The 23,505-nt window shown below is 38.6% G+C and overlaps 1 protein-coding gene across 5 annotated transcripts in view; it reads right to left on the bottom strand.

Moving 5' to 3' along the window:
* Positions 1-23,505, bottom strand: part of kif21a (kinesin family member 21A) — a 51,921-nt gene that overhangs the window by 27,801 nt on the left and 615 nt on the right. For all 5 annotated transcript variants that reach the window (XM_041996233.1, XM_041996230.1, XM_041996231.1 and 2 more), the window contains exons 2-3: positions 4,845-5,067; positions 1,376-1,558 (exon numbers count right to left, since the gene is read on the bottom strand). In XM_041996233.1, coding sequence (XP_041852167.1) covers positions 1,376-1,558; positions 4,845-5,067 — 406 coding nt within the window. The remainder of the gene's footprint in view (positions 1-1,375; positions 1,559-4,844; positions 5,068-23,505) is intronic.

The following is a 23,505-nucleotide window of genomic DNA, read 5'->3' as shown; positions in this document are numbered from 1 at the left end:
TAATCTTGGTATCAAAATAAAATATGAAACATGTTAGATTATTACAGAAGTGATAGACTCAAGATAGGAATTACTGTCTGAGTAAAATCACCTTTTAGTGAAAACCAGAGGATAGTAGACCAAATTATCTAGGAATTAGTAATGTCTGATGAGAAACTGTGCAAAAGTAGAAGCTAAGAAAGTGAACATGAGCATGTTTTTTTTTCTGCCACTTTTTGGCTGCTAGCATGCAGTGTTCTTGTCCTACAGTGATGAGACAGACATCTTTGTAGAGCAGTCTCTGCTTTCATATGACACCTTGTTTGTGTGGTTTGCTTGAAGTGGAGAAAATAGCAGGAGCTCTGCAGAGGACAGTGCTGTTCTCATCTTTTTATTACATTCCCATATAATTGATCTGGCTTTGAACTATGTTTCATTTGGATGGCAATTCTTGGTAGTCTTTTAGCTGAGTTGTTCTCTGTGATTTTGGCTAGCCACATGTTAAAGGTTGCTTCCTAGTGTGTGCAAAGATCTTTTGTGCTGCACGTATCTCTTGCTGCCCCCTGCTGTCGCGATGAAAAGTTAAAACAACAGATTCAACTAGAAGCACTCAGAGCGTGCAGACCTCTGCCAAGCCATTGTCATTTTTCTTTTTTGCCAATGATTGTGGGCATTATTTAATTACCTCGGCCTCGGCTTAGGTAATTATTCAAATTGATAGAGTTAAGAGATAAGATATTTCAATGAATCCCCATTTCAAGGAACTCTTGTCTGATCAATGTGAGGATTAAACAAGAACTAAACTCGACGTAGCCCTGACTACTGCCTTCACCTTCAAGTTGCACATTAACAAAAACAACCTTTAACAACAAGTAAGGGCAGCCTGTACATGGTGACTACTACACGAGTAGCATTCAGAGACTTTAGGAAAGTCATCCAGAAACTAGAATTTCCTCTTTATCCCAGCAGGAATTTACACCCTTGCTATTTAATAAAAACACTAAACAGACTGCCTGGTGCGTGATTTCCTCTTTATACACACATTTCTTATCCATGATTCGTTAGTTCCATCTGCCTTTGCACTTAAAAGTCTTCTCCAGGAATTTTTAGTGTCATAGTCTGATGTACCAGCACAACTGTCATTCCAGTTAACGCTTCCTGACCCCTCCTAATCCCCCAATGACAGCTGCTGCAGTCCAATTGTCAGTAAAGTGATGGAGTTCTGCTGTTACAGCTTGTTAAGTGAGGAGCGTTAACAATATAAGCCTGACCCGCAACCTTTCTGTGAAGCCTCTCCTAAAGCGGAGAAGTTCTCGTTTCTTATGTTTGGTTTGTTTTGTCCTCAAAGGAGCAGTAAAATAAGCATGAGTGATGATGCAGTGAGGTATGTCGGCACCTCAAGAAACTGGGCGTTGATCTTAAACTCGGGCACCGGGCGTCCCTGCTCCTGGGCAACCTGGCGGCGCTCCTCGATGCCTTTGAAGAGGTGGTGGACTGCACGGGGGATAATGCCCAGCTCCTCGTCCACTATGTTGACGTCGAAGCCTGTGCCCATGGTGTACGTCTTCCCTGACCCCGTCTGCAGGGGAAAGAATAGTCATCATGATTTAACACACATTCTTTAAAAACACTATAGAGGAAAACACCATGTTAAAAATGTGGGAAAGGGAATCAGGAAATGAAATGTCAGAGGAAGCATGTGGACAGATTTGTAGTTTCCACTGGTCCTTAAACAACTCCATGGAGTGGAGAGAGCATTGCTTAGCAAAATATCCTGGGATACTTTAAAATTCCAAACCAAGGACAATGTCAGGGTATAACTGAGAGACAGTGTTGTACAATGCTTAAGCAATATTTCCATTCGTTGCTTCCTACATTAGAAGTTAGGAACAATAAGGTTTTGTAAATAAAAAAAATGGAAAATATTACTTTTTTTTTGAGCTGTCAGCTAAAGCAGACCTGAGAACACTGGTTTGACTATTTAACCTCAGAAGACAAATGTCTATCCTAATGAATGAATGAGTATTTATATAAATTACATATATACATAAATATTTCCATCTACGATCAAGAGGTTTTACTTCACTCCTTTTTTATTAAATCTTTTAAATTTTATTTATTTTACTTCATTGTTTTTTTCCCTGAAAATGATCCATCTTGGTCAAATGTTGTGTAACCAGCAGAGTGAAATAAAATATTTATTATTTCAATATACCAGTCTCTTCTTTTCCTCAGCTTTCTATAAATTTCCTACAATTCCCAAGATGCTCTCTGATTTGGGCAGCGCCTCAACATGCAGGCTAATTTTATTTATCACACGGTCAAGATAAAGTTTGTGACTATTAAAAGTTGCATGTTGTGACTCATTTATGTTTTAAAGTGCTGAATGGACGGACCAGAGTTTTACAGTTTCAAAGGATAAAAGGAGGACTTGAATATTCCTTAAGCATCTCCCACTGCATCTTTCTTAAATTTAAACCGTAGCTTTAACAATCCAGAGCTCATTAGAGAAGATTTTTTTCTGTCCTCTCCACATCTTTCATGTCTGCTTATATCTGCAACCCGGCCAGGCTGCGTTCTTGTGATCCAGCCGAGTGGGTCGGTCTAAATCTAGATTAGTGGCTGTAAAGCCACAGAGGCAGAGAAGCCGGATCCAGGGCAAACCTACTGTGAGCGCTCTATGCTGTCAGAAGTGGGACAGCAGTGACTGAGGACAGTTAACATGGATGCACGTCAAAGATGCATAGCTGCCTAAAAGGTGTGTCTCACTTCACTCTGAATCACACGATGTTACAGGGTTTAAACTGTTTTGGTATTTTCATGTAGTGAAATCAAACAGGTGATGGACACAGAAAAGCGAGTGATGCAGCAAAAATGCAGGAATCAGCTGATCCAACAGTAATATTTTTTTGGACCACCTTCAACTGATTATGGATTATTTACTGTGGCATCGCTTTAATCAACTAATGCAATGTTACAACAATTATTTCTGTCCAGAGCTTCCATCATTTTTCCCTGAGATCTTGAACCATGATTGGAGATTTGGATGTGTTCCAGAGTTTCCCAAAGATTTTCAATGGGGCTGAAGTCTGGACTCTGTGGTGACCAATCCATGTGTGAAAATGATGTCTCATGCTCCCTGAACCACAAATCACAATCTGAGCCTGATGAATCCGGGCATTGTTGTCTTGGAAAATGTCTGTGCCATTGAAAAAACCCATAAATTGATCAAAAAGGGTCATTCAGTTTATTCACCTCTTTAGTTGATTCCATTTTGGGAGCATAACATAGCTGAACTCAGACTTCGAACAATAACTTGTCACTGCCAAGTTAAATGGAGGATATTTTTTTTTAATTGGTCAATCTGCAAATCCATTCACAAAGTAAAAACATCTATAAAAACTTCTACAACTTTGATATAACATGCAGGTTTTTATAAACAAGTCACAGCAAAATGTTCCACATTATCAAAGACTGGCAAAAAGATATAAACAAAAAGGTTGAAAGTTAAACCGAATCCATTATGGGTGATTTGTTTTCCTAAAAAGGAATTTAAATTCAGTCATTTAGATAGAAAAGACAAGACTGCAATCATAAAAATGTTAAGCACATTTCTAAAGTATTCATTTTGATGTAGAAGTTCGATTTTGATTTAATTTTTCATTTATTATTTAGTGTTGCCAGTATCACAAAATTTACCACAATATGATTTAAATGAAACTAGATTGAGGATTTACTAATTAAAATTAAATTTAACACAAACAATTCCATCCATCCATTGTACCAGCTTACACCAATGCAAGATTGGTTTTCAGTTAAACCGGCCCCCAGCAATGTTATCATAGCAAAAATCACAGTCTGTTTAAAATGTTCACATAATGTAAAATAAATCTGAAAGAACACATTTCTATTTGTAGACATAAAAGTAGAATATAGTGTAAACCTTACTCCAGTTTAGAGTCTCAAACCAGAAAATATTTAGACCTTAGCTGTAATAACCAAGTTAGTGCAGTCTGGTTTTATCACAGCTTTGGAGAGCCACGTGTGAGACTGAGATCAATTTTGGTCATTAGTTATCGTTCTTTCTTTACCAGGTCTTATAAATGATTCCTGTGTCCATGGCTGATTGATATTTTCATTTTGGATCAATAGTATCACCTTGTTGTTCAGATTGTAGAACAATGTAAACCCCTTATAATAGTATCTGTTTAACAAACACATCTAAATGTTTTGAGTGGTACTGTACAGTATCTCCTCACTTACGGTTCAATTCTCAACATCTCTGGAAAGCATTCAATAGAAATAAGTCAGCATCTCAAACACAATGAAAGGTCAGGTTTCCTGTTGTCGAAATTCTGTTGTTGGGAGAATTTATAATAATAATCTTGTAGTCATCTCACAAAGTTTGTTTGTTTTGTATTTATTTTGGCAGATTAAATTGCTCTGGGAGTCTTAAGCTCACTGCCAGGAAAGCCATTAACAGCTTAGGTAAAATACTCTTAAAAGGTACCATGCGGCTGCACTGTGAAGTAAGCAGCACTGAACAGCATTAGTCCAGTGGAAAAGGTGGTTTCTCCAGGCCCCAAAAGAACATGTGATCCGAGTTCCCTCATGATTAATTATTGTGATATATGTAGCCATGGTGATGACTTCATTTTTAGTTGAACTGGTCACAACTGCCTTCGTACTTCGTATTATAAAAAAAATAAATCTATTTTCCAACCTCTCAAACACCCTCTTTTTTCTTGTTCCCCCTGACACACACACACACACACACACACACACACACAGACGAGTCTCCTACATCCACTCAGCTAGAAAGCAGCGTCAGCACTGCAGCTGTGATGCCCGGGACAAAGACTTGCCTGTCCGTATGCAAATACAGTGGCGTTGTAGCCCTCGAAGCAGCCCTCGATCAGCTTCTCTGTGCAGGTGGTGTAAATGGCATCCTGTTGCGAATCCATGTCGAACAAGAAGTCGTAAGTGAAGGCCTTGTCTTTCCCTAAGATCACCTGAGGCTCTCCGGGCATCACGTACGTACAGATGTGGCATCCTTCAATCTTCTCTCTGGCCAGCTGAGGACGAATCCTGCAAGACAGACACAAACAGTGATGGTTCACGTCAGCAGAGTATCTTCTGGTTTTATGGTCACTAGTCTTCTGGGAAAGACCCCTTCAAGCTTCATAAAAAATGATTCAATAAAACGCTTGACACCATGACTGATTTGTGAAGGTAAATTTTATTTGTTACCGCTTTCAGGAAAACTGAAATCTTATAAAGATGTACAGCCGAAAGCAGTAAAGTCAGACAACAATTTAAACAGACCAAAACCTAGGGCTCAGCAATATATAAAAAAAATTGCAGAGATCAATATTGATCATGATAACAAGTTTCAAAAGTTTCACTAATAATGACCACAACATAAAACACAGTTACACCTTAAAACACAGCTTAGTGCTGTTGTCTTTGCTTCATTTTAAATGCCGTTTACATAATGAGATGAACCACCAGGTTAGAGGTGCATTACCACCAACTAGAGTGTGCTGAAGGATACACAGCTGGCTCTGTAGACAGATTATTGGTGATCTAATTTTGAGAGGGTTTTATCACTCAGCCCTAAATCCCAAACCACTGAATAAAATAAAAAGCAAATGGATCAATATAATCCAGGGTTAGAGACAGACCTCTGTTAATTATGTACACTAAACATATGAGCTTGAGTGAAGTGAAAAGGACCGTTTTTGTGAAATGTAACTTGCCAGAAACAGAAATCCTCATGTCAAAGCTGCTGTACATCCAGCTGTAGTCGAGTAAATGTACTTCATTACCTCCAAACAAATTTACAGAAGGTGTATCGAAATATGTATTAATAAAGCTGGTACAACAGCTCAATGTTCATGTTGCAGGACACCCAGGACGTGTAAAGGGCTGCTATGGCCGGTCAAACATGTCACCTTGACATCAAACTACAATCCAGCGACACAGCTGAGGTACTCAGCACATTCCTGGAACTGCTGCATGGAGCCATAAACAGGAGAGTTGTGTAATTTTAAAGCAGCTGACCCCTTCCAGTACATTCAGAAACTCACTCTGATGTGTCGACATGTCTGTAAAGCAAACTTAAATATTTTTGATTCTGCAGATTTGCTACAGATTTATTCTGATCTGAAAACCTACACTGCTTTAGCACGGATGTGAAAGACAACGTTGATACTCTGGATGTTAGTAATGCTGTGCTGAATGTTGGCCAGCTGAAATCTGGCAGGGATTAAATATTTAGTTCAATCTGGACATGAGGGAAGGAGGAGATGGATAGTTGGTGGTATATGGTATTAAAGAAAAATAGCACAAACAAAAATAACCAACAGAAGTGGTCTACAGACAAGAAAATAACCAACTCGATCAAAAGATACCGTTAATTTATTTGGTTTAAAATGTGTTTAAAATGGAGCAGAACCAGCAGACTGACTCTAGTTATTGTAGATAAAAATGAAAAATGTCACAGTAACAAACCACAGAGCATATATCTCAAGTGTTCGGTGTTGTACAACCTACTTTGTAAATATAGCCTTTATAGTAAAAAGTGGCAGTCTGAGCATGATGGGACTTCTTTTCTCTCTCGAAGCAAAAGTAACTTTCTGACTTTAAAACTGACTTGCTTAATGGCTTTCAAGAGTCATAATACACAGTATGTCCACCACCTGGCACCTGGATTTATGACTTCTTCATGTTTGCTGTAGGATAGGTACCAGAGATTGTTCCTGCCAGACAGTGTGAAAATCTGCTAAGTTTAGTAGTGCTGCTTTAAGCTTCCGCTTGTGTAAAAAAATAAACACCCTCTAAACACTGTAGACACTTATTGAACCAGTATCTTAAACGAATGATTCAGTCCGATCTGATTTCCTTCAGAGTATAAGTAAATCTGAGATGAGATCCCGATGTGCGTTGTCTGAATTATCTGCATGTTAATGAACTTAAAAACCTGAGTGGATGGACATGTAACACAGCTGTCACCTCCATTAAACAGATTATTAAAGTTCAACTTCAGCCATCACAATCTTAACCGGCTGTCAGGTTGGTTTACCATCACAAAGGAAGCCAATGCAATTAATTTGCAACTATTTTACTGTTAGAAGTATTCAGCACATTAAATCCAACATTAATGACTACCAGGACAATCTCTTCAAATTCGACCAAATGAGCTGGTTTTCTGAGTTTCCCTCACTCTGACTGTGCTTTATCTTTATTTCCCCTTCCCTTTCCATTTTTTCCTTTCTGACAAATTCTTTTCATGGCTTCAGCTCACAAACAAGCTTGAAAGAAAGGCACCTGACAGCGAGTTTTCCAAACTTCGCAGCACATATGGATAAGGGCCTCATTGTGCTTCCAAGTTCGGGGAAAACAATACAGAGAGCGGACTACAGAGCAGCCATTGTGTCGGTCTGAGCGACACTGGATCCCTGCACTGACACCAACGCCACGGCTGCAGGATTACACGGCTGGACGGAGGCGAGGGAAGAGAGGTAATGTCCTCTGTGGCAGTCGGGACATGTCCGTGAATAACCGCAGTAGCCGTTGCCGAGTTGGTCACAGACTTTTAACTCAGCCTCCTGTTTTGATTTTTTTCTATAATGCAGGTAAATATGTTACTAAATCTTTGAAATATGACTGAAAATAAAAAGCTACAACCACCCTTCCTCTTAAGAACCTAAAAATAGCACTGAAAATAAAAAAAAAACAATTAAATTGTACAACAGGAAAGGAAAAAGCACCACTGAAACAAGTCTAACCTGAGCTCCCTCAGACTGACGTTTGCATATCCTGCTTTAATTAGCTGTTTCAGACACAGTTGCAGATACTGACGAAACCTCATGATAATCAGTGACAAAGACTTGAAACCCTGAAGTATGGTAACCAGGAAGAGCAGCCTTCATTTACAGTAAAAAATGAGAAAAGCTATTTTGAAAAGAGTACAAAAATCTCTCTGAGTTCATGTAAAACACAAACAAGATCCCAGTTAGAAAATTAATTAGCTTCCATGTCAAATCTACCGTGTTTAACCAATTAAACATTTCTTTGGCCTCCAAGAGTCTTCTAGAAATCTAATCCCCTTTGCTTACCACACAGGGGTTGGGTGGGGACTGTGGTTTTTGTTTCACACGATTTAGCTCACTAATTAGGTGTGTAATCCTGCCTTTCTATCTCTCCCAGAAAGCTTTCCCAACCAGGAACCTGACAGTGTTCCCTAAATTCATCTTCCATTTAACAGACTGTTGGCTGCTGGCTGCTCATCTATTTTAGTGGTGATGGGTGGTGGGGTCACAGGTCAGGTGAGGGTCAGGGTCATGACAGCTCGGCAACAGAGACATGTTGTCTGGCTAACATGAGATGCTAAAACACACAAACACACGGGGTAAAAAACAAAAACATATATCCAACCTGGACCAAAACCAGTTCTTAATATTCTTACTAATATTAGACCCGCAGTAGTCTGAGCTTATTATGGCTGTGAAGTACTTTTCATTTTACCTTCATGTACCACATAAAATGTTTACTATACCCATGATTAGCATCTTTATTTCCACACAACTTCACCCACAAAATCTGATATTTTATTTACATTACTTTTAGTTATTTTTTTTTTTTTTTTACTTTAACCTACTTTATTAACATATCGGGCCCAAGAACACACTAAATTCATCAAATCCTAATTGAAAATAATTGAGTAGTTTTAGCTAATTTGACCACTTTTTCTACCACAAAATTATGAAAATATATTAATATTGTTGCTGCCAATCCCATCCCACATCAAATAAATATTTTTGTAAAATCAAATAAAAACCGTCACACAAGTTAATAATAAATAAAAATTCTATGAAATTTAAACAGTGAAAGTCAGACATTGCTTTTCAACCATGCTTCAACAGAATTATTTAAAAAAATAAACTCATGAAACAGGCCTGGACAAAAATGATGGCACCCTTAACTTAATATTTTGTTGCACAACCTTTTGAGGCAATCACTGCAATCAAACGATTCCTGTAACTGTTAATGAGACTTCTGCACCACTTCGGTACCATCATTTTTGTCCAGGCCTGTTTCATGAGTTCATTTTTTAAATAATTCTGTTGAAGCTTGGTTGAAAAGCAATGTCTTATTTTAATTGTTTAAATTTCATAGAATTTTTATTTATCATTACTTTTGTCAAATTCAAGTTATTCCTGTGAACATTGTGAGTTTTTCTTTCATTAACCGAAGAGTACCAACAATTTTGTCCACGCCTGTAAATCTGAACTTTAGTGCTGCAGGTTTCCTGTTTTTCTTCATTTTACTTCTTTTTTAAATTCAAGCCATTTCCTTAAGTGAACTCTATCTGATTCTCCATGAATGACTTTGTATAAATAAACTGGTATTCATAAATCAGAAAAGTACAATATAAAGTAATCCAGTAAAGATAAAAACTAATAAAACAGAAATTACAAAACAAAAGAAAAATAATTTTCCTTTGGAGCATAAAGTAAGCATTATGCTTAGTGGAAGCTCTCAATCTTTATTTATTTTTATATTTCTTTTGCGAGTATCATTACTTAAAGACTTAATATGATTTCATAAGCACTGAAAAACTTTTACACATTTAAAGCTATAAAGACTTCCTGAGATGCTGGTTTTTAGTCTTTTGAACACTGGAGCATGTCCGAGCATCTCACCCCCTGGAGCACCTTCTTATACCTCTCAATAAATCATTAATGTTGGCGTATCACTCAAAGGGGAGGAACCAAGGATAACAAAATGTGTGTTTGTGCCCTGTGAGATTAAAGACATTGAAGTCCTTTCAGCTTTATTTCCAGATGCAGTTCTGGAGACGCTATCAGCTAAACTAGATTTTCATGGACAGATGACAACAATGACTACAGTTCTTACAGGCCAGAAAGCATTAAAAACAATAACTGGATATCTTGTTCAAGAGGCCCAACCAATCACTATAAATGCTAGGACATCAGTTTCTGCACAGCTTCATTTGTGTTGTCCAAAGACCTGAACTGCAGAGGAACCGACTGGTGCTTAAATAAAGTAAAGGTGGGAAAAAAAAGCTAACACACTCTGTTCATGCACACACAGCTAAAAACTAAGGCAGCCACACAAAAGCTGAAACACTTCACTCAGCCTGATCTTTAGGAGATCTGCTGAGAACAGCAGTAGCTGCTTGGGATGAGATCACCCGCTACTCCACTTTAAGCACAATGTCTCACTGTCATCTACAGAGGAGGCCATTAAACCTGTGTGAAGGACAAGGAAAACCAAAATATGCAGGAGACAGAAGCAGTAACAAGAGAGGAACGTGTGTGTCTTTGTCACACGCTGGGCTTGGTGCCAGCCAGTGCAGGCTAGTGGTTACACGCCTGCTTGTGGTTGTAAACACAGAGGCAGGAATAGTTGGTTTTTAACACAGGTGATCGCTTTGAGGCTTTGACAGCTTCCTTTCTCACTTAATAAGAATCTCTCCAAACAAGACGTCACGCTTAAGGAGGGTGAAGTTTATCCTTTATGTTTAACACATACGAAAAGTTCTGAACCTGCCAGGCAAGCTGCAAATAGTTGGAACACAAATCTAATTGCCTTTCAGCTCTTTGCTGTAATTTATCTTCATCTCTCTGTCACTCACTGTAATTAAATAGTAATTCCCATTCAATCCGTCTCTAAACACAACTAAAATCAGGTTTGAACAGCAGCATCAGAAAAGAAGTTTCTATTACACAGATTACATAATAAAATACATTTAAATGGTACCATCTGACATATTCTCTCATTCAGAGGCTATGCAACTGTTTCTGTGACTATATTTAAGCATTATAAGAATAATTAAATTTCTACCAAATATGTTTTATAATAGTGCAAAAACAATGTTGTGTTAATTCAAACACAAGTATAAATGTGGTAAAAAAAATTTAACTATATATAGCACATGTACTATTAAAAATTATGCCATTGTAAATGCTGGATATGGTGGAAGTGATTGAATATTACAACTATATCAAGGAATCACATGATGGTGACAGAGTTCAGCTGACCCATCCAGGCAAGATTTCTAAAAATGTAACCCATTACAACCTATACATTTAAATAAAAAATAAAATAAAAATATATTAAAATAAGATGAAATACAACAGACTTACAATTTTCTTATTTCCAAGCCTGTAAAAAACTAAACACAGCAAATAAAGCCATGTCATGGCAGAAATTAAGCCTTCAGCTTATATTGTAGATGATGAACTGCATGACTGAAACTCCTGCAACACTGAATTGGAATGAGCAGTATAGAAAATGGATGGATGGAAGAATAAATAATTGAAAGGAAAAAGCATGAATATGTTGCATCAGCTCTGACTGGGCTAAAGGGGAAAAAAGCAAAAGACTCAAACCTGCATCTAGAGGATCTTTATGTCACTGTGCTAGCATGAAAAAATTATTTACATGCATGCAGCACTTATTCACTGAATGTGGTCTGCATTTTGCTTTATTACCTCTAATATGACGAGCAGTCAAAAAAAAAAAAAAAAAAAAAAAAAAAGCTTATAGGGAACCATTTGAACCTTTTGGCATTCCAGTGGGTCACAGGTGGGATGCTTTGGGTGTTAATAAACTTTGCCTTTTGAGCTGGCAGGACCACCAACTGCACCAGACAAAGTCAGAGCAGCTTCTACTTAAATGGCAGACTAGATGAGAAAAAAAAAACATAAGCACACAATCTGCTTCAGTCAAACACAATCCAACACTATAAAAGTCTCTTTACTTCACACAAGAGTTGAGCCAATATCACCCATATAGTACACCAATGTGTCTGTGTGCACATGCTCTTGAAATGCTCAGCAAAGTGCGTGACATAAAAGATGGAGTTGCCATAGCGACCGGCAATAGAAGCAAAGAATTAAGTCATAATCCGATCCCAGCTGGATATAATGCTGGTCTGGCCGACTAAAAGATGCCAAGAGGAGGGGCATCAGAAAAACACACACACACTCATCATCCTGCCACTGTCTGACACTGGAGGATGAGGTCAATTCACTGGCAAAAACTGGGGACATGTAGTGGAAGCCTTTGCTGCATATTCAAGTAAAATTTTATTTTTAAACGAGACCAAATTGTGCAAGCCATATATATGTGTGCAAGACTATATATTAGTAATTTTTACCCAAGTGAGTTTAATAAAAGAGGAAGAAACAAATTATATAATGCACAATTGGTTCATGAGATTCAAACGATGTTCAATAAATAAAATATAATAAAAATACACAGCCACTGAACATCTAAATGAAAAGAGAAGGTTTCACGTACTACAGCAACACAAACCTCGTATCTGCTATTTGTGAAGTTTGTTTTGGCAAAAGTTCTTAAAATTAGATCAAGAGTGAACTTCATCCAGCAACAGGCAAAAACGCGCCAGAGAGACAAAGGACGAAACTACAGTTCAGTATCTCCACTTCTACCAGTAAGGCAAAACAATAAAATAAATAAAAAGGGCAAAGGTCAGAAACACTTGTTGGCTCAAAATTGAAACAACTAAAAAATGGAGTCCAAACTGATCCAAATGGCACTGAGAGTATTTGAATGTTTAAAAAACAGTTTAAAACTATCACTATGACACAGCAACCACATCCAAATTGGCCTTTGGTCCACATGCTTGTCATGAGCTTTGCTGCAGAGCAGAAGAGAACAAATGACAAATTTTTACACAAGGTCGGAGCTTGCAAAAACACCCACCCAAGTGTCTGTCAGCACAAACGGACTGTGCTGTATAATCAGCATGGCAGGTTCAATGAGTCTCGACACTGCCCTGACCTGAGCTTAGAGGTTCATCTTCCTCTAATAAAGCTAAATATGCAGACATATCCCAGTGAATCCACACAGCTAGAGAGCTTTTCAAAAAAAGTGCTTCCAAAAACAAACGGGGTTGTACTGAATCCCTGCGGCACGCTGATAACAACTTCACTGCTTCCTGTAGGTCAGGGGTCGGAGAGCAGAACAGCCCTTCGTTAGCGAAGAGGGAAAGGTCCGGCAACAGACGGTGTCAGCAGGGATCATCTCGCACTGCCAACATGGAGGGGCACACAATTGGGAGCCGTAGTAATAAGCAGTGGTGAGGAAATAGAAAAGCAGTAGGTTTTTTTTTCTTTTGCACCTTCTAAACACAAAATGGATTAATTTTATCTGGCCTGAAAAAAATGGCTTGTACTTTACTGGAAATTTATAAAAAGAAATGAGAAAAGTAGCCATACAAAGTGTAGCTTAAACAACAAGCTACCAGCAAAGTCTACAGCATCTGGTGATCAAGACAGCTCATAATTTCTGTCATTTGGAAAAGGATCAAGGCCAAAAATCTATCCATCAATCACCGGTACAACCAATCTGACTCTAGCATGAGAAGTTTGACCAAACATCTATTTTTAATGATCACATGAATAAAAAAAATTATTCTTCCTTCTTTTTCTGGCCTTGTTGATGGACTTTATTTGTGGACGCACCAGCAAGCTAAGAATGACGCATCCTTTTCAGGAGTGGAAACACTAACCCAAAGTCTAATATGAGACGCGTTTAATTACATTTGGATCATCTAGCACAACAAATACACTCTTACTGTACACTGATGTGAAATCACCAATATAGGTCAGACAAAGAAACGATAGCAAGCATCTCACACCATCAGCAGATCCAAATAAAAATATCAGCTTTGAAAATGTTCAGCAGACATAAATGAGTCATTTAAATGTTTAATTCTGATTCCTTTCATAATATAAAGATAAAAAAAATAACCAACACTCCTGTGAGAGCCATTAGTTATTAGCATTTGCATGAAGCTACAGTATTTAACTGTGTTCCACTCACTTTTATTTAACCTTTTTAAAATTTAACCAGGAAAATTGATTCATTCAGAATAAAATTCTTTTATGATAACATCCTGGCCAAGACAGTGGCAGGACAAAGAAAAAGAGAAATTACAAATATTGATAACCACACTAATGACATACATATAACATTTACAGGAAAAACATACACCAAAAATCATGGATTAAAATAACACTAAAAAGTACCAAGGCAAGCTCTAAAACATGTCAATCGAAGCGTCTACTCTGATTTACCCATGAAGATTGTTATAAAAGCAAGACCAATTAGAAGACTGGACAGTGTTTGGTTAGTTTAGGAGTCAAAGCTGTTGAAATATTTATGTAGTCTTTCCACATTTTTTTAAAAAAATCAACACATTTATCTAATTACCTAACCTATTTTCACTTTATATTCAGTATTTTTGCTCTGCTCCTATGGTTTACAGAGAATGGGCTTAAAAAGAGAAAATATCCAGTGAGCAGCAGCTGTTTGGACCATGGTCAACGTCTTGCTGATGTCAAGAGGTCCGAGGAGAATGGGCAGACTAGTAGGAGATGATAGAAAGGTAACAGGAACTCATAGGCACTAGTTCCAACCAAGATATATACAGAATACCATCTCTAAACACACATGTCCAACCTTGAAGCAAAAGGATTACAGCAGCAGAAGACCACACCAGGTGTCACTCCTGTCAGCTAAGAACAGGAAACTGAGGCTTCAATTCACACAAACTCACCAAGACTGGACGATAGAAGACGGAAAAAAAATGGTCCTGGTTTTCTTTTCAGCTGCAATATTCAGATAGTAGGTTAGAATGGACCCATCCTGCCTAGTATCAACAGTTCAAGCTGCTGTGGTGTCATGGTGTGGGGGATATTTTCTTTATTTTCTAACACACTTTGGGCCTCTAGTACCAACTGATCATGGTTTAAACACCACAGCCTACCTAAGTATAGTTGCTGACCATGTCCACCCCATTATGACCACAGTGTACCATCTTCTGATGGCTACTTCAAGCAGGAAGGCAACCTGAAACCATCTCCAAATGGTTTCTCAATCATGACAATGTGTTCACTGGACTCCAACGGCCTCCACAGTCACCAGATCTCAATCCAGTAGAGCAGCTTTGGGATGTGGTGGAACGGGAAATTGTCATCATGAATGTGCAGCCAACAAATCTACAGCAACTGTGTGATGCTGTCATGTCAATATGGAGCAAAATCTCAGAGGAAAACTAGCTATATGTACCTAATAAAATGGCCAGTCAGTGATATTTATTACATATACACACTACAAGACAGCACCCATATCCCACGACCTTATCATATTATTACATGCACCTTGTAAAAAAAAAAAAAAAGAAAAAACTTGTTAAGAAAGACAAAATTGGTCAAAAAGTACAAATAAATTTTCTTTTTATTGCTCTTTGACAAAGTTGAGCCTAGAATACAGTGTCACTGAACCATGTCCTGTTGACACAGGAATCTCTGAGTCAACCATGGGCCAGTGACACAAAAGCTAGCCATGAAAACATGGAAAATTTGTGTGTGTGTGTGTGTGTGTGTGTGTGTGTGTGTGTGTGTGTGATTTGTGTGTGTGTGTGTGTGTGTGTGTGTGTGTGTGTGTGTGTGTGTGTGTGTGTGTGTGTGGCAGGGGAGGGGAGGGACCCATCAGCAGCTTTCAACCCAGATAGAAGGTAACAGATCAGGTAAACACACGGCTGTATAAACCATTTTTTTCTGTTAGATATCAGGTCATATTTTTAGCAAATCAACAACCTTTTAACAAAGACACTCCCTACATGGAGTCTTCTCACCTGCTGCAAGAATTCAAATGAATCACACCTCATGAATATGCAGATTCAGACAGCTGCTACATGATCCCAGAAGGTGGGGAGAGTTCATTTGCACATGATGACTTTAGTGTTTAAACCACACCTGTAATTTTATGTAGAAGAGCATCTGACAATCTAAGGAGTTTACTGTATAGTAAAGTTCAAGAATTACAACAATTGCAATAAGTGCCTGAAGGACAGATGGATGAAAAACTGGAATCAATTTTAAAACAAGGAATATCGTGAAATTAGTTCATATATGAATGTGATCTGTTATCCTCGATATTTTAAAGGTGCATTCACACCATGATAGTCGTGTTGGATTGAGTGAGGAATTCTGAAAAATACTTCCCTTTGTTTGGTTTGCTTTCACACTGTACTTTACTCAAGTGGATCAAACCGCTTGGATAATGTCATGCAGTAACGCTATGTGTTTGCTTTGAGCAATATTCCCTGCAACCTTTAACCAAGATGAAAGAAGAAGGTAATCTGAGCACTGATCGGCCAGGGGCGAAAACGTAAACAGCAGAGCAACAACCTATTTATTCAGTCTTGTTTTTTTTTTTTTTTTTTATTACTCTGGTGTTCAAATCTGACGCGGTTTTTTACCAGAATCTGTCCAGTATGAGCAGAAGGAGAGGCAGCAAGAGATCCAACATGTTGCTGTACATTGCGTCATACGTCACTTCCTCTCCTTGGAATGCTGGATGGCCCGTTTGCTTTCCCGCTGTCAACACACCAGACCGAAGTTCACTTGAAAGCTGATGGAGACCTCTGGTTTTCAAGCAGACCCAAGTTAGCTCCTTTGGTCTGCAGCAGAGGCCGCACATATGTTCACATTGCTCCAACTATCTGTGGAAGCAGACCAGGGTTTGTTTACAGCAGACCAAACAGTGCCAGTGTGCCTGCTGAATGAGTTTTTCACCGTGCCTAGGCAAGGTCAACAAGAAAACGTAGATGAAAGTTGAATGAATTCTGAAAGACAGTGAAATAAAAAACAAAAAACAACCTCCCAAAAAATGGATGTTTATTGTCTGGTTGAGTAGCTGGCTCACATACACCGACCCATTTTCCTGTCAAGTTATTGTCCAATAAAAGGCCTCTACAGTAAAAATAAAAAAAAATAAAATAGGATACTTATTGAACTGTTGAAAGTTTATATACCCACCACATGATTAGATTTTCTAAATGGAATAAATACAGTAAAAATTTGTCATTATTATGATATCATCATTTTAGGGGAAAAAAAACTTGGAAAATGTAAATGTAATGTAATGTAAATGGAATCTGTAAATCTCTATCATGCTCAAAAGATTATTAGAAGCTGAGCTGATTCATTCAGAAGATTCACATGATTGGAGTCAAGTGGTTCGTCTGGTTTGTTGTTTTAAGGTTGTTTTGCACAAATTTGGGTTATTTGATAAATAATGACATTTTAAACCATTGAGATATAGAATTATAAACACATTCACCCTTAAAATAACTTTTTTTTAAATAACTGGATGAGTGTCCAGCATACTTGAGGTTTTATGGTCAAATCTTTCCCATGGGGGGTGGGTGAAGGTATGCTGCTGGAATTTTGCAGCATTAAACTATATTCAATATACGGATCAATTTAGAAAAGAATATTGTCATAATAATTATAATTTTAGCTTCTCTCTCTGTAATGGGACAACAATAATCATATATTCACATTATATTTAGCTACAAAGATCATTGTGGTTAAAAGCTGCTTTGTAAGACAGTAATTTGAGTGCAACCCAGAAATGTTTTCCAGTGTTTGGCCATCATGACCTCCTTTCAGACAGAAGTCTCTTCCATTCCAAGATGATACTAAGCATAGCCTGCACTTAAACTCAACTTCCCCCAAAATAGACTCCCGACTGGCCGCAGCATTGCTGGAGGACCTCAGTTATCAATATCACCACCAAAAGAGTTGCACATTTCTGCCAGATACATCTACACCAATACATAGAGCCGTCCCTTCAGCTGTGTTGGACTAAATAATATTTATATCAGTAAATCAGCCTAAATATGCACATATATCTACAAGAGGGAATTTGTTCGAGCTTTAATTTCCACATCCTCCTCCTTACACCTCCATGGTAAACCACTTGGCAAACAAGTTGGTCATGCAAAATAAACTAGATGTAATTAGAGAAGCTTACATGGAGTCCACACCCTTACAAAAAATGCTTTTCTCTCTGATGTTGGCACTGAATTGCTCTGGTGCACTTCATCCAATTCCCCCACCCTCACTTTCTTCCTCATTGCTTTAGCATTTCCTCATGTCTCCAGGTACTTGATGCTGATGCCTTTTGCTCACCGTACAGAATCTGCCCAGTTAAGGGTTCAGCTGAAACGGATGAGGTCTAAATGTGGAACTGGTGCCACAAATAGGACGTGGATGTAACTCAACTTCCATCATCAAACTGCCAGCAGAACATCCAAAATAGGTCTCAGACAGACACAAATAGCTCTGTTTGCATAGCACGCTGCCACCTTGTTAAATATGTCAAGACACCATTCTTACAGTTGATAGGGACAGATGTGTTTGTTCTATAAAATGAGCTGCTTTTTATTTATGTCTCTTTATAAAACACCAGTTTGATATGGATGAGGCATATCAAAGCTGCTAAACTCACTGAGGCTGATAGCAACCTATGATTGTATCAAAAACAGTGTGATTCACTATTTTTAATGAAGTCAAACTCCCAGTTAATATTATGTTAATGACAGCATGCTGCATGGTGATTATTGACCAGAATCCTCCTATTTTAGTTCTCTATGCTTGCTATTAGAAGACTGTAATAGTACGGCAACTCTTGAAGAATAAAGTAGTCAATGACAACACTTTTGCACAAGAAGATGTGCCTGAAGCTGAAGACTGTAAATTTAAGCTTTTATATATGCAGTAAGTGGCCGTGCTCCAAACTCACAATCTACTACTCAATCAAGTTTTTTACTCAATGAGACTAAATTGCCTGGACAATGTAATGCAGTTACAGAAACTGCTCACTAGGGGTCATATTTCCTGAAACAACCACTGACCAAGAAGAAAACAAGCAGGAGGAAAATCCAGCGCACTGACTGCCCAGCACCAAAACCGGAAATCCTTCCCTGTCAGCCGGCTCATTCACTCTAATTAAATATTGAAACAAGAATGAATCAAGTCTTTAGGTTTGATTACTATTACTGTGGTTTTCACAAGACTGTCCAGTATGAGTAGCAACAGAAAGAGAGAGATATTCAGCACAGTACACTACGATGTGTCCTGTCTAACTTCCTCTCCTTGGTTCACTGGATGGTCTGTTTGCTTTCACACTGTAAGCAAACCTCACCAGAGTTCACTTACAGTGAACTGAGACCTTGGTTTTCAAACAGACCAAAGTTAGCTTCTTTGGTCATTGAGCGGCTACCCCAGAATCCTAGTGCCATTGAAATAGTAACTGTGGCACATGGAGGCCAGCTGGAGGAAAACGAGCAGAGCAACCACCAATAACGACCGGGTGAAGGTGAAAGTGGCGGTTTTCAGAGAGAAAATCTGCATAACCTGCTGCTTGAGTCTTGGACGAAGTAATATTGGTTTGTCACATTACCTCTGAGAAACAGTCACGCTATCAGTTTTAAAAATTTATCTAGGACCTTTAAGAGTCTGCAGTGGTGTGGAAGGACTCTGTTCTCTGACTGGACAGTCTGATTTGTCATCATCCAATCAGATAGAAGTGTAAAGGTGTGGCCAAAAATCTGCATCTGCAACTTCAGAGACTTGCTCACAGTTTCTCACTTTGCATCTGTAAAGATGTCTGCAAAAGCACTTCTTTCTTTTCATATACAAATCTTTTTTGCAGCCATGGCAACCTTTTCTACACAGTCACAAACTAGAATTTCTCATGCAGATTTTTTTGCAAGATGACAAAACTTAATTTACAAATACAAAATTATTTGCAGACATTCATTTACAGCTGCATTGGCTTTAAGTTGAGTCCATATCCTTCTCTCCCCTCTGATTTTAATGCATCATGAGCTCCAGCTGGTCTTATCTCCATGACATGCTGTCTGTAACCATGGTAACCAAAGCCACGTCTGAGGACAGTATAAATGCTGCTGCACTTTTTTTTTATGTCTTTTTAATCCTTGGTGGTGACCAAAAATGCTCCCTTACAAAGGTCTGAGCACAATAAACACATGAGATGACAAGTGTCTCGCTTTCATCATCTTCTCTGAAGAGTGTGTGTGGATTGTCATAACTTGGTGAGAGAAATGAGATTTCTTAAATTATTCAGCGTCCAAGCTGAGCTCTGTGGCTGCAGCACAAAATGCAGAGAAGGCAGACCCCTCATTACGGTGAGGCCTGGATCGTCGCTGGAACTCGTGGGATTTCTATCTCTACCCAGCTAAAACTATAATGGATATTAAAAACTTAGCTCATAATGCAAACAATGTTTATTCAATGCAGAAAACCAGACCATGTAGATTAAAATAAATACCGTGCAAGCTACCTTTACATCAGGGATCACCAACTCCGGTCCTCGAGGGTGTCCTGCAGGTATTGAATGTTTCCTTACTGCAACACCTGATTCAAATAAAACGGATCTCCAAAAGTTTGTTGCAAAGTTCTGTCCAAGTCTGTTAATGACCAAATCATTTGAAACTGGCGTGCTGCCCGGATACCAACCCTTGAGGACGGGAATTGACCCCTGCCTTACATAATGCACTGCAAAGTCACATTATTGAAGATGAAATGTCGTAGACAGGAGCTGGATATGGACTTTGTGGTGTGTTCATGTCCTTAAATTTTCATCATGCTCTACAGACATGAGGAGCAGGGGAGGTTTTATTAACAGGTTCATGGTTTAACCTTTCATATGGAGTGAAAGAATATCATCAGTGGATTTTGACACAAGCCAAATGTGTTGAAAAGGGTAAAAATACGGAACTGCATCAGCACAATGAGATAAAAATTATTTTGAACTACATTGGTGCAACTAATGGAATTAAAGATCAGCTTAAGACCAATGAACACTTACATGCATACGCAGATTCGCAGCACTGACTCCTCAGTCTGGCTTGGCTCAGTGGATGTGAACAAAGCATGCGGTCTAGAGAGGCTTTAAACCCGTCAGGGCTTTTTTGTTTGCATAGTGCTGCCATGGGCGACCAGCACACATCTAACGTAGTATATCTGAACTCCTACGGACCCTCTGATAGGGCCTGCGATTGTTCGGTCAATGTTACCATGAGGACTACCTTTCACTAACATATATAAAGTAAACTATCCTCTCCAGTTTCACGTTTTTTAGAAATCATGACAAAACTGTTTAGGGAATCATGTTGAGGCTGTATGAGTGTTGTTCAATCAGAAACATCTCTGACTCTATTAAAACTATGACTGTTTCTCCATCTTTTAAGCAGTTCTCAAATCTGCATCTCATATAGCCTCTCAGTTGAGGGGTCTCCTGGTTTCTGCTTGCCTTGTAAACCCCCACAGCTGTTGTCTCCTGTCATCCAAGCTGAGGACATCTCTGGTTATTAAGTAATAGTAGATATCAGCTCTAATCGCACAGCTCATTTTAACAAGATTTTTCTTCCACAGTTAACCTCGCCTCTAGTGTTGTGTGAGATACAACCTGGGGCTTAGACTCAGCCACTTATACCAGTTGCTGCATGCCTCCACGTCATTACATTTAAGTAAGCCTGTAACTTAAGCTTTAAGAGGTTTAGAGACCTATTTAATTTCATTATCGTCATTGTTATGGCCTCCAGCTGAGCATAAACATCAATAAGTCCTTACAGAGGAAAAAGAAGAAGAAGAAAAAAGCCTAAAGCCTTTTGATTAGATTGCGGTTTCTATGTTGTAGGTTACCTCATGTTAGGTAGTGACTGAGACTGGCAACGGCACCACACCAAGTAGCTACAGCACTTATAAACAAAGCTGAAGTGATTCCCTTTCACTTTGATCTACCTTCTTCATCCGTCACCATGAAAAGAATTGAAAGCTAACTTCTGTTTGTGTCGTAGCAGTCGCTCAGCAGGCAGGTTCAGCAAGTCTTCGCTTTGACTTAGCCCTTCCCTTCAGTGTACACCTACCACTTAACAATTGTGACATTTTGGATTGTGCAAATAAGCCAACTACAATAAGAAAAAATCTATTTTAAGTAGCCACAAAGTTGATGTGCAACTCTTTGTTAATGCAACATCGCAATCACCTGTTCTATACATGGGTGTAACATGTGAGCTGGAAGCGAGTACATGTAAAAATATTTTTAAGTTCCTTTGTGTAAGTTTGAGCGAACAAGAAAAGCCTCTGTTTAGATAAGCTGGGATCTTAAACTGATTAAACAACCTCATGTGGACCCCTCAGTCCTTAAATTAACCCTTTTTAAGGTAGGATGCAATCTGGGATCAAGCATTGTGGCACTTACTGCATCTTGAGATTGCTGGTTTATGATAAACCCAGTAGGTTTTCCTATTACACTACATGCTACAGCTAACACAACAGGATCGGCATGCCGCAGATGAACTGTATTTGTAAAACTTGTGCTAATTACAATACTGATTTTGCAGGCACCATTTGCACATATTTTATAAAAGATTAACTGATATTCTGGATGAAACTGGGCAAATAACAAAAAAAAAAGTTTTACACATTTGAGCACATAAAGTGTGCTCAAATAAGCATAAACAACCTTTTAATGCTCTTCCCGCCCTTTGACATCACTGTCACTACATTTTCCAAAACAACCACGAAGTTGAAAACGTGTCAAAGTGGTTCAGCCAATAAATAAATTAATTAAACATCCAATATCCATATCTGATTCAGTTTTAACCACTTGTTTGAAATAAAACTATCAATCAATATCAGTCAAACTTTGCAAATTAAACCCTTAGTCCTAGAAAAACTATCAGTCAGATGCACCACCATCAGTAGCAGCATCACAAGGTGGTTTTTCCTCTTTACCAAATGGGAAATTTAATCAGGAAGTTCTGCACTAACAGTCTTCATACACCATGATGATGCACTTTTGTGAAGAGCCCTTTGAGTTTGCATTACAAAATATAGCTAAATGTAAGCATGAAAATTAAATATACACAGAGGAAAGGGGCAAATCATGACCTGTAACCTCTGGACAGAAAAAAAAAAAATGAACAAACATAAAGTCTGAGCCATGACTTCCATTACTGTCTCTGTGTCTCCTAACCAGCTGGCTGGGCGTGGCCTTCTTTAACATCACAGCACACATTGATTGCGTGAAATTAGAAGGAAGGCCCATTTTAGCTGACAATGCCAATTGGTCAGAAGTGACAGTAACAATGCTTAAAAATGAGATCCATAACTGGGCTGTCCTCTGGATGTCTACAAACAAAGAGCAGACTTGTCAGGGGCAAAGGAACCACTCTGAACGCTCTGCTGTCCTCTCCTTGAAGCCTGGCTGTCCGTGAAGCTCCTCTACATCGATTAACTGTCTCTCTGCAGGAGGCTTTGGAGGGAGGCCTGGCTGTTGGAGAAAACACGGGCTGGCTGTCTTTGTCCCACCTCTTTTTTTTTTCTTTCTCATATAGCTAAGCCATTACAATAGATAACATCAGATCTATCAGCGCAAGCTCGAATAAACAGGGGATGGCCCATTTGAGTGCATCTGTACAACATGCTTTACAATATTCATTATTTTTGTGTTTGTCCTACACAACACAGCAATCATTGTAGAGATTATTCAAAACAATAACCGAAGATGCATCCTTGAAAGCCGGCTGCAGCATCAAGAGGTGTGGCTTGAACTTAATATATGCTAAACGTGTAAAGATGTTGA

Source organism: Melanotaenia boesemani, chromosome 10, assembly GCF_017639745.1.
Source record: "Melanotaenia boesemani isolate fMelBoe1 chromosome 10, fMelBoe1.pri, whole genome shotgun sequence".
Taxonomy (NCBI): domain Eukaryota; kingdom Metazoa; phylum Chordata; class Actinopteri; order Atheriniformes; family Melanotaeniidae; genus Melanotaenia; species Melanotaenia boesemani.
Note: the sequence above shows the minus strand (reverse complement) of the source record. Positions and strands in the feature narration are given on the sequence as shown.